Source organism: Schistocerca serialis, chromosome 5 (genome assembly GCF_023864345.2).
Source record: "Schistocerca serialis cubense isolate TAMUIC-IGC-003099 chromosome 5, iqSchSeri2.2, whole genome shotgun sequence".
NCBI lineage: Eukaryota > Metazoa > Arthropoda > Insecta > Orthoptera > Acrididae > Schistocerca > Schistocerca serialis.
The window spans coordinates 655,713,224-655,726,515 of NC_064642.1; the positions used below are offsets into that span (position 1 = coordinate 655,713,224).

Here is a 13,292-nt window from a genome sequence, read left to right on the forward strand (position 1 = left end):
AACACATTTTCTGAGGAATGTTTAATTTTTACACTTGACACTTCCTCTGTATTCTCTGCAATTTTTAATGTTGAACTCTGATGAGAACAGGTTCAAAAAATAATTGATCGAAGCAGTACAATAAACATCCACACCCCGTTTTACCTAGATATTAAAAATTTGTTCATAAATTAAGGAAATTATCTGCTTCTCACAGCGTCTTTGCTTGACCAACACCAAAAGTGTTATCTTGGAATACAAATTGTCTTTGCACTGACCAGAAAGTGCAAACTACATTGTACTGCTTATGGTTTTGAGTATTGATATATCTTCTTTTCTGCTGTGACTGTTCTTATCAGTTTTAATGTGCATAGTGCATGATAGATATGCTAAGCAATGTCTTCAAAAACTGCTAGTCCTACAGTAACATACACATCAACCATAATTCACTGAGTTTTGACTGCCAGCATACTTGTTAACATAACTTGTCAGCTTATGCATTTCAAATCGGTAGCGGTCTAACTGTTCATACCTGACATTAAAAAACAGCTGATTAGTTCAGGATACAGACCAGTAAACTTAGAACTATTGTCTTCCTTGATTTACTGTCTCCACCACCACCACCACTACCTTATGAGTATTCTACTGCTGGTGCTTCTTCTCGCTTCCTGTATTCCACTTCCTACAATGATGCCGCTCTCTTTCTTGTAATCCTTTGGCATCCATTGCATCCTGGACCTTGCAACTCCAACTTGTCATAGGCTGTTTATGATTTCTTCTATCCACCAGGCTCCACTGCCATACTTTATTTGGCCATCAGTTTTAATCCACCCTTTCTAAGTGCCCATACAGTTTTAGACATTTCATCCCTATGGTGTTGATTATTGATTAATCGATACCCATAGGCTCTCTTATGTTGGTATTTGGTACATAGGCCAGCTTGGAGATGCCACAACTTCACCTCCTAAAGTCCATCTCTAGTGCAAGCTACTTGTTTCTCTGATACTTGTTCATTAGTCATGTTTCTGCTCTTTACATAGTGACGTTATCAACAGCTGAATGATATATCACTTGTTTGGTCCATTTTGTTATTCCATAGGACAGAGTTCAGTTGTAATTGCCGTGCTCTATTTTATTATTTATGTCATCTTCACTTTTTCCATTTGATGATATCATAATCCCCAGAACTTAAAATACTTACATCCCCTGTTCTTACTGGCTCCAACCTTCAGATACTCCATGTTGTTGTCAGATATTCTATTTTTGTTAAGGTAATTGTGAGGCATCATATTTCATACTCTTCTTTTTACTTCTGAAACGTGTACTTACCACCATCCTGGTCTCCTGCTACAGTGACCTTAAAAATCAGTGAAGAGAAGTGTGCACAAGATTTCATCCCCCAGAGAGACTCCCATGCCTCCACACATGCTCCTCCATCACAGATGTGTGTAAGTTGAAAAAATTTGAGCTGTTTTAAATTTGAGACAAGAAGGAATCACAAGTGTTTTGAGCATTGCATGTGAGTTCTACGTGTGTTCATCAAAAAACCTTCCCTCAAGGATGAACAGATTTTCTGGGGCAGCCAAGGAAAGTAGCATCATAAATGCTGTACTGCAGAGACACTTACACAAGGAATGTGACAGTGAACTGTGGTTTAGTGGTTTGCACCTTGATGAGGAGAGACCATATTTCCCTTTATGGTGCTTCCTCTGTCTTTAGTGTTGACATTTGGAAAAAGATAGATATACAATTGGTGTCCCAATGTTGTCACTCATGTTGCAGTTTGGCTGATCTAGTTGATGCACATGTAGAAAGGGGGTGGGAGGAAAGCTACAAAATTTTATATATGAAGCATTAAAGTGGTTAGAGTGGACGCTTGGAGGTGTGTGCATTGATAGAAATATTCAAACGTTCTGTGGACTTGCATTTTGTCAGATACATTCAATCCTTGAGGATGGTGACTCCCAATCGTTCAAGTCTGTTGTGGAAGTAAACCCTTCACATACTCTGTTGCAAAACTAGGATGTGTAGGGTGTGCTCAGAGTGTGTTCAGAGTCATCTGAAACAACTTCTCATCCTCTTGCATTGACAACATCCATAAGGTGATGTATTTGACAAAGTTCTGACTGAACTTCATGGAACAAGGCTGGATTGAACAATTTTTCTTGTAGCATTGTCTTAAGGTAAAAAGTGTAGAACAGGGAAGAAGTTAACAGAGGAATCTGAATATTTCCCCTTGCATGTTCATATTAAACAATGCTGTATCAAAAAAATTATATTAGACTGTTAGTTAAATGTCAATCTACAACAGAACTCCAGTTGCATGTGTGATTTGAGTTCCTAACATCTTATCAGTTTCTGCATGGCAGTAGTATACAATGAACACAATCATGAGATAAAGACTTGACATAATGTGAACACTTTCTGTGTGTTGAACATGCTTAATGGCTTTCAGCCATTAAAGTGAATAGTAGGTAATATGATGTACACATCATTTTCCTGCACATATTCTATGAGTCTATGAGTTTCTTTTCTGTAGTTAATATATAAAGAAGGAATGCTTTCTTGTCAATGAATTAAGACTTGAGTACTTGTATGCTTTCACCTAATAGCATAAAATTATACAAAGACATATTTTTCAACTTGACGTGTCTTCTCTATGGTAAATAGCAATCTGTCCTTTCCTACATTGTTGATATTCCTTCCTGGAGTTTCCTCTGTGTAATTATAGGTATCAGTACTATAAAGTGTGCTCTACTATTTTGTTACAGAATATTTCAAGAATGGTTACACACTCTATCTGAATTCAGGTTTGAGTTCAAGTCGTAACCATTATGGTCAAAGAGTCATTACAAGAGAAGCAGATCTCGTTACTGCTCATGAATTTGGACATAACTGGGGCTCAGAACATGATCCTGACATACCAGAATGCAGTCCCAGTGCAAGCCAAGGTGGATCATATCTGATGTATACATACAGTGTCAGTGGATATGATGTCAATAACAAGGTGAGTTTGACTAAAGATGAATGCAGCATATAGCTGTGGCATTTAAAAAATGGAAAACATTTTCAGAGTATAACATTCAGTATCTATAGCCCAATTTCTAGAAGATTCACCAGATCCACTAATAATGTGTTTTCAGTCTTCTGTAGAATAGAGGTTTCTCTAATTCCTGATGTTCAGTAGACACAAATAATAATGTAGATCAATGATCCATTACATTGTGTTATAAAAATACATCCAACTAAGCATATTTTACTGATATGACAGTTCACTGAGCAATTCTTATGGTTCTCTACGCCAACTCTGTTAGCAGGTGAAACTAAAGAAAACTAAGCAGAACATTTTAGGCATAAAGAATTGTCTTTCAGATAGTATTCAAGCAGGTATGCTCTTTTGTTTGGTAGTAAATTAGGTATGCTCTTTTGTTTGGTAGTAAATTGAGTTGTACATTTGCAAATGCTTTTCAGAAAAAAAGATAAATTCTACAATAAGCTGAGTAACATTTCATCCTGGTGTATCAACAAATTTTAAGTATGTTATCTTCTGTTAAAAGTAACAAATAGAAAGCAATGGTATAAAATGCCAAGTCCTTAACATTTGCCTCAAAAATCTAGATTTCAATGAGCCACACTGACAATTTTTACTTCTGCTAGTAGCTCTCTCCTACCTTTTGAATTTCACAAAAGTGTCCTGCATACCTTGCGGGACTTGTACTCCTGAAAGGAAAGAAAGAAAAAAAAAAGGATATGGTGAAGAAATAGCATATTCACAGTGATTGTGAACTCTCACCCCCATACAAGGAGATAGAAATTCTAATGGAGTAAAGACAATCCTTGCCACTAATGACAGAGGTGTAGCAAATTAGTATTGATGTATTTTCAGCTGGGTCCAGTCAACAAGCCTCAAAATGAGTATAAATGGAACATATATACTGCTCATTGTCAAAGCTATTTTTATCAAGCTTTAAATGAAGTCAGTCATAAAATACATGTAAGTAAATGTAAACTGAAGCATTAAAAACACTTGTATATGCACATAGTCCCAACTACACTACTTATGGCAGAGGTTGAGTTCACACTGAGGCTGCTGTTTACAGTTAACACCACAACTGGTGTCAATGTACGTTACACCAATCTACAGCATCCTCCGTACATGTATGACGCGTTAACAGTTTATATTAACTTTATTTTACCTTCGCAATTCATATGTGTTATCATTTTATTTATTATTGTACTTTTAAAAAACTTTTGTATGTAAGGCAAGTTAGGAAATTGTAACTAAAAGCAGTGACTAATGTTTTACAGTTTTACATGGTGATAACTGTGTGAAGTAGCCAGTGGCTTCAGTTACTAATGCACATTTTACAGCTGAACATAATTTTAAAAAAACAAAACATCTTTTTCAGATATTTAAATCAGTAAAATTTTAACACTGTGCTACATACTAAGTGCAGTTAAAGGAATTGGAACAGACAAGACTGCTACCACAAGTCATCATACTATCAGTAATATGTTGATAGACCAGAAACACGTCTGCTTTAGCGGTCCTCTCTTATGAGCTTCATATACAAATCCATTGTAATTTACTCAGTTTGGTGTTAAAACTAATGAACCATTTTCTACATCATGTAATAATGTGAGAAATACTTTACATTTGCCTCTGTAAACTTGGTACTCATATGCAATGTAGGAGGGCTGTATTCATAACTAGGTGATTATCGTTAGATCAGTGTGTCTGTTGAGATCAGTGCATAGGAGCTGAATCTCAATGATTTTCAAACTGTTCCCAAAACTGGGAGCTTCACGTGGCTACGTGCTCATTAAGCAGTGTCAAAGATGAGGCTTGACAGCAGAAGATTTCAAACTTCTTCAACAGGTCCACACTGTCTTCTCTTTTGTTTCCAAATGGAATCAAACATACTTTCCATTGTTTGTTTAGACTTGTCACATATTTCACCATAGCATGTACTCTGTGTACAGTAAGATAATTTGTTTTGAACAACACAATCCTCCTCTGAAAAGTATCTACATGGAGTTATCCTGCTTTACCTGGCTTAAAACATACATTTGGCTTGAAGAAGCATGTGACATGGTATTTCATTACTAATTACTTTTGCAGTTTCTGGTCTATTCCTCTTCCATGAACTTCATTATGTTTCCTATGAGACAATTGGTTTGAAAGCCTGCTGAGTCCTCGTTTCGACGACTTCTATCGGTCACTCTTCCATATCTGTTTTCATTCTGTGGGTCCTATTTCCTGCTACCACTTACCAGACGTCTTTACCCGTGTACCTCCTCAGACTTTTGAATATCTTTCTGTAACTGTCCAGTTAACTGTTTATGTATCATAATCTCTCTCTAATTGGCTACTTCCCTTCCCCTCCACAAAGACTCCTCAGTGCCACAGAAGAATTTTTCCCAGTTCACCTTCTTTTGTTGATATATTCTTCTCAATAAGACCATGTGTCTTAAGAGCTCCACATAATCCCAGAACTGACTACCATTTATCGGTTCAAACACTTCATGTTCATGTTTGTTTCCAAACTCTGTGGCAGTGTGGGTCAAATAATGAAAATAAATTTTCTCTATCAAGAATGTGAAAATCACTTAAAATATATGACAGAACAGGGAAAATGTTTTATGGGAATTGTACAAAATTTAGATCTAAGGACATGTGTATTGCAAATTATACATGTTAAAACCTGTGACTTTTGCAATAGGTATGCATTCTTCCTGTGCCCATCACACACTTTGTCAATGGCCATGCACACATTTAACGTACAATCTTAGTCATCTTCCTATCACAGCCACTGTTTGAATCTTTTGGGTATCTAAACATCGCTAAAGTTTGAGTTGTCTTCTATATTTTTTGTCTCTCCCTCTATATATTTTTTTAAAATGCAAATCAAGAAGGTAGTAACATGGGAATGCTAAGACTAAATTGTCTTAAATAATTCACTTAATACTTATGGAAAATTACTTTCAGTGCCCATATGAAAACACTCCAATAATTCAGCTAGAGAACAGGTGAACAGTCTGATGTGAAATAGGGAATGAACAGTTTTCCTTGAAGAAAAACCATGAACAGTTTTCCTAGAAGAAAAGTGATTGAAGTGGTTGAAGGTAACAAAGCACAATTCATATTCCAAGGAAAAGAATATTCAGGAGTTGCTACAACAACATATTTGCTGTATTATTTGCATATGAAATGAATTGCAAAAAACAAAATAGTGATACCACCACCACCACCACCACCACCACCACCACCACCACCACCACCACCCCCCTCACACACACACACACACACACACACACACACACACACACACACACACACACACACACACACACACTCACACACACACAGGCAATGCTATGCCTACTGTTACCCATAGGACACTGAAGACAAATACAGATCAGAAAGTAATTAAATTGAGAATGATGACTGAAGAAAAAACTGCATCATTCTGTGAACCCCAAAGTCCCACCACCACCATTCTGAATATGAGACAGACATAGAAGGAACAAAGATATACAATACCAGGGTGCTAACAACTTAAACATAAAGCTTCCCCTTTTCCTTTGTGGAGATTTCTAGTCCCTGGTACAGCTTGCTTCAAGGCAAGACAGCTCAGCGGGAAATAGTTGACAATACAGCCCAGTTACCACTTCACTTCTTGGCGTGATCTGTCAACAGAACAATGCTTGAAAGCAAGTTGGAAAAATGATTACTTAGGTCCTCGAAACAGAATCCAAGAATAGGTATATCATGCTGAAAGTTCCATCTACCATGCTGCTGAAGCATGCATCTGACATGGCCACAGCTCATGTCCTGATGGCACACTTTCCCCTCTGCCTTGTCAACAAAGCCATACCAGCTACAGGGGGCTTAGGATTGACAGCAGTGGCATGCATATATACACTGATGAGCCAAAACATAATGATGACCGCTTAATAGCTTGTTAATCCATCTTTGGAATAAAATACACCACTGATTCTGTGTATCAGGGATCTGACAGTTTGTTGGTAGGTTTGTGGAGGTAACTGGTGTTAGATGTCTAAGCACAGGTCCTGTAATTCACGTAAATAATGAGCTACTGCTTTGTGTACATGGTGATGGCACCCAATAGCGTCCCAGATCAGTTTCATAGGATTTACATCAGGTCACTGAGACATCAGCATGAGTTCACTATAAAGTTCCTCAAACCACTGTATTGCAGTTCCGGCCTCAAAACATGGTCAATCATACTGCTGAAAGATGAGATCGCCTTCGGGGAAGACATCAAGCACAAAGTAATGCAGGTGGTTCGCAGCTGTCAGCATGTCTTCGATTGCTACCACAGATTCCACGAAAGTGCAGGAGAATGTCTCCCATAGCGTAATACTGCTCTCACCATCCTGGTGTGCTGCGTGTTTCTAGCTGCTGTTCATCTCAATGATGGCATTTGTGAGGACAATCATCGACCTAATGAAGCAAACATGTGATTCACCAGAAGAGCCACCACGTTTCCAATAATCGATGGTCGAATCCCGATGAATCCACGCCCACTGCAATTGTAATTGACAATGTTGCTGGGTCAGCATGTGAACACAGGGATGGTCTGCTGCGGAGCTCCATGTTCAACAGATGCCACATATCACTATCTATTCTACTTTACAGGGAAGAAACCCCTCCAAACCCAATGTTCTGTGAAGAGTCATGGACATCCAACAATTAGTGCCTAGTAGTAGTTTCACTGTCCTTCTACCTCTTTCCGTAGATGCTCATGACAATATCATGTGAACATTCGACCAGTTTTGTCATTCTGAGATACTCGTTCACAGGCTCAGCATAATAATAATCTGCCCTTTGTCAGAATCACTTATCTCAACAGGTTTTCCCATTTGCAGCCCACATCTTTGCCAGGGTGATCCCACGTCTGTGTCTGCTCTACTTGTATACTTCTGTTACTGTGTCACGTGCCCGCAACACCACCAGGCAGCATCCAACATCGCGGTGGACAGTGGTCATAATGTTTTGGATTATCAGTGTATAAGATGGCACCCAAAGGAAGACATTCAGTCTGAGGATAGTAGCAAGACTTTTGCCAAAATATCTGGGAGATTCCACCCTGCTGAAAACCCAAGAGCAGTTCAAGATCATGATAAACTGGGATAGCCTAAGATCACACATCAATCCAACAGTCTACATGCCACATTTATAGGCAGCATTTTACCTCCAGTTAGAATTCAGGGACATGCCAACAGTTCTTTGGCTGTTCAAGGCAGCAGCAAATAGTTGCTTCTGCAGCACATTTAGGAGATCTCTCAGCCCTTGGTAACTGACATTGCTACTGGTGTCCATTAACAAGCTTTCCCATCCAGATAAATGAAATGTTTCTAGTAGTTAGGCTAAACTTTCACTGAAGTATTAAAGGGAAGTGATCTCCGAAACACCATCAATTGCTCCATAAGAGCTACAGTAGTATGATAGACCATAAAGAGAATTTCAGAAAGAGTTGCAAGGTCACCAGTTACTGCTGTATTGCAGATTGGAAGTTTTGTAATCAATCTGAGAGATAGCTCTGGTATTAACGATAGATCTTCAGTTCCATGACCAGAGCCACAAGTAAACAGCTGAACTGGATTCCAAGAGAAAACAAGTCGTTAGTGAGGATCTGATAAGTGGCATGGTAATATGGTACAAACAGTATTCATGTTAAACACAGCACTGGTTGCAAGCTGAAGAACTGGCTCCTGCGCAGACCAGTGCCACAGCTGTTTCATGTGGTGCGAGGAGAGTGGCACTTACTGCAGTATTTGGAATGATACACAGGCGGCGCCCTCAGTGGCATACAGATAGTAGCAAACTTAATATTACTGTCTGATAGGCATACCAAAATAACATATTTAATTGTTGATGATTCCATAACTTTTCACTATGAAGTGTATGAACACTATGTTCATAGCTTAGACTTATCAGAATATATACCCATATGATGAGATGATGAAGAAATTGATGAAATGTATGATGAGATAAAAGAAATTATTCAGGTAGTGAAGGGAGACGAAAATTTAATAGTCATGGGTGACTGGAATTCGAGAGTAGGAAAAGGGAGAGAAGGAAACATAATAGGTGAATATGGATCGGGGCTAAAAAATGAAAGAGGAAGCCGCCTGGTAGAATTTTGCGCAGAGCATAACTTAATCATAGCTAACACTTGGTTTAAGAATCATGAAAGAAGGTTGTATACATGGAAGAACCCTGGAGATACTAAAAGGTACCAGATTTTCTGTTCCGACACTGACAATGTTGAGTGTTTATGGAAAAAGTTCAAGGCAATCGTAAAATGTGTTTTAGACAGGTACGTGCCGAGTAAAACTGTGAGGGACGGGAAAAACCCACCGTGGTACAACAACAAAGTTAGGAAACTACTGCGAAAGCAAAGAGAGCTCCACTCCAAGTTTAAACGCAGCCAAAACCTCTCAGACAAACAGAAGCTAAACGATGTCAAAGTTAGCGTAAGGAGGGCTATGCGTGAAGCGTTCATTGAATTCGAAAGTAAAATTCTATGTACCGACTTGACAGAAAATCCTAGGAAGTTCTGGTCTTACGTTAAATCAGTAAGTGGCTCGAAACAGCATATCCAGACACTACGGGATGATGATGGCATTGAAACAGGGGATGACACGCGTAAAGCTGAAATACTAAACACCTTTTTCCAAAGCTGTTTCACAGAGGAAGACCGCACTGCAGTTCCTTCTCTAAATCCTCGCACAAACGAAAAAATGGCTGACATCGAAATAAGTGTCCAAGGAATAGAAAAGCAACTGGAATCACTCAATAGAGGAAAGTCCACTGGACCTGACGGGATACCAATTCGATTCTACACAGAGTACGCGAAAGAACTTGCCCCCCTTCTAACAGCCGTGTACCGCAAGTCTCTAGAGGAACAGAGGGTTCCAAATGATTGGAAAAGAGCACAGATAGTCCCAGTCTTCAAGAAGGGTCGTCGAGCAGATGCGCAAAACTATAGACCTATTTCTCTTACGTCGATCTCTTGTAGAATTTTAGAACATGTTTTTTGCTCGCATATCATGTCATTTCTGGAAACCCAGAATCTACTATGTAGGAATCAACATGGATTCCGGAAACAGCGATCGTGTGAGACCCAACTCGCCTTATTTGTTCATGAGACCCAGAAAATATTAGATACAGGCTCCCAGATAGATGCTATTTTTCTTGACTTCCGGAAGGCGTTCGATACAGTTCCGCACTGTCGCCTGATAAACAAAGTAAGAGCCTACGGAATACCAGACCAGCTGTGTGGCTGGATTGAAGAGTTTTTAGCAAACAGAACACAGCATGTTGTTATCAATGGAGAGACGTCTACAGACGTTAAAGTAACCTCTGGCGTGCCACAGGGGAGTGTTATGGGACCATTGCTTTTCACAATATATATAAATGACTTAGTAGATAGTGTCGGAAGTTCCATGCGGCTTTTCGCGGATGATGCTGTAGTATACAGAGAAGTTGCTGCATTAGAAAATTGTAGCGAAATACAGGAAGATCTGCAGCGGATAGGCACTTGGTGCAGGGAGTGGCAACTGACCCTTAACATAGACAAATGTAATGTATTGCGAATACATAGAAAGAAGGATCCTTTATTGTATGATTATATGATAGCGGAACAAACACTGGTAGCAGTTACTTCTGTAAAATATCTGGGAGTATGCGTACGGAACGATTTGAAGTGGAATGATCATATAAAATTAATTGTTGGTAAGGCGGGTACCAGGTTGAGATTCATTGGGAGAGTGCTTAGAAAATGTAGTCCATCAACAAAGGAGGTGGCTTACAAAACACTCGTTCGACCTACACTTGAGTATTGCTCATCAGTGTGGGATCCGTACCAGGTCGGGTTGACGGAGGAGATAGAGAAGATCCAAAGAAGAGCGGCGCGTTTCGTCACCGGGTTATTTGGTAACCGTGATAGCGTTACGGAGATGTTTAATAAACTCAAGTGGCAGACTCTGCAAGAGAGGCGCTCTGCATCGCGGTGTAGCTTGCTCGCCAGGTTTCGAGAGGGTGCGTTTCTGGATGAGGTATCGAATATATTGCTTCCCCCTACTTATACTTCCCGAGGAGATCACGAATGTAAAATTAGAGAGATTAGAGCGCGCACGGAGGCTTTCAGACAGTCGTTCTTCCCGCGAACCATACGCGACTGGAACAGGAAAGGGAGGTAATGACAGTGGCACGTAAAGTGCCCTCCGCCACACACCGTTGGGTGGCTTGCGGAGTATCAATGTAGATGTAGATGTAGATGTAGATAGATTATATAATGGTAAGACAGAGATTTAGGAACCAGGTTTTAAATTGTAAGACATTTCCAGGGGCAGGTGTGGACTCTGACCACAATCTATTGGTTATGAACTGTAGATTAAAACTGAAGAAACTGCAAAAAGGTGGGAATTTAAGGAGATGGGACCTGAATAAACTGATAGAACCAAAGTTTGTACAAAGTTTCAGGGAGAGCATAAGGGAACAATTGACAGGAGTCCTGATAACGACATCCTCTTGAGTAGTCCCCGCCCAGAGATCCGAATGGGGGACTATTTTACCTCAGGAATATTTTACCCAAGAGGACGCCATCATCATTTATCCATACAGTAAAGCTGTATGCCCTCGGGAAAAATTATGGCTGTAGTTTCCCCTTGCTTTCAGCCGTATGCAGTACCAGCACAGCAAGGCAGTGTACAGTTATCAGATCTATAAGTAATAAAATGTTGGCCATCTTTAATTAAAGTGTGACTTACTTTTTGTGTAAAATTGCCTACTCTGGATCTGAGGCTAGAATACGTCCATGGTAATGCGTATCTGTCATGAGAGGTGACCAAAAGGAGTCTGAAATGAGCTTCTGTTTTGACAGCTGAGGTGGCACCCATGGGACATTACATTATATTACTTGGGAAGAGCTGCTGATCAGAGTAATTAGCATCTGGGTATATGATCACCAGTGAAACACATCAAACTCACTCATATAGGTGGCTATGTCAACATGGCTTTTTCATCAGAAAGAAAACAATATTTCAGTGCAGAGCCCTACTGCCCCATAGCATTCTCACCTTTGGCCCTGCCATGACCTGAACCCCAGGCAAGAAGAAATTGATGTAGACAATTTACCCAGTTTTTGGTAAGCTCCGGAACTGATGGACAGTATTTTTTTAACAACAAAGCCATTGCTTTTCATCAAAAATATTGATGATAATTTTGAATAAGTTGCTGCAATATGGAAAATGTGTGATGGAAGTCTTTTACTAAAAACTTTTGAGTGCTAAGCAGCAACATGCACTTCAGATCTATGACAGGCTTGAAGAGATTAAGTCACAGTCACTCCTCATAACATATTCAACAGGATTCAGGGTCTCATCTTCAAAAGGGGCTTAACATTACAAACAGACTAAGAACTGCATACTAATCTAGAGAACCAAGAGTGCTCTTCTGAAATATAATGCAACCTGACATTTCTCGATGAATGTGACCACACAAGTTTTCCAAAATTTCATTTGTGTGTGAAAATTTACATACCAAGTGATAGTGAACTGGTAGATGCTTGAAGATAGACACAGTCTATCCCATGAAAGCCTACTTACAGAGTTTCAAGAACCAGTTTTGAGTGAAGAATCTAGGTATATGCTGCAACACCCTACATATTGTTGCTGTAGGCAGTATAAAGATGAGATTAGACTCATTACAGTGTGCGTAGAGGTGTTTAAACATTCATTCTTCCTGCACTCAGTTCATGAATGGAATGGGAAAAATCTCTAACAACTGGTACAAAGGGAAGTACCACCTGCAATACACTTCAGTGGTTTGCAGAGTACAGATGTAGACATAGATGATGAAAAAGATGTAAAAAATATTGTGTGTATTTACAACTCATGAAAAAAAACCATCAGAGATATCCCATATAGTGGAAAACATGGCATGTTTCCAAGCCATAAAACACATGGAAGCAAGTCAGCCCATACAGTTCCATCTTTAAAACTAATGCAGTTTCAAAACGAGGCCCACTGAAAGTGATATATAAGTGTTGAAACAAGTTTGTTTGAGAAAAAAAAGCAACAACATTTTCCGCCGCAGAACATGGAGTTTTAAAACATTTCAACATCAGGTTTAAACTGAGTGTAGTCTTGTATGGAAGCTCAACATGGATGATAAACAGTTTTGACAAGAAGAGTATAGAATGTTTCGTAATGTGTGGCTGCAAAAGAATGCTGAAGTTTAGATAGGTAGATCATATAAGTAACAAAGTGATACAGAATCA

General features: G+C 39.3%; 1 protein-coding gene across 2 annotated transcripts in view; it reads left to right on the forward strand.

Moving 5' to 3' along the window:
- LOC126481470 (ADAM 17-like protease) overlaps positions 1 to 13,292 on the forward strand; it is a 147,681-nt gene that overhangs the window by 128,230 nt on the left and 6,159 nt on the right. For both annotated transcript variants that reach the window (XM_050105247.1, XM_050105248.1), the window contains one exon: positions 2,751 to 2,986. In XM_050105247.1, the coding sequence (XP_049961204.1) occupies positions 2,751 to 2,986 (236 nt within the window). The remainder of the gene's footprint in view (positions 1 to 2,750; positions 2,987 to 13,292) is intronic.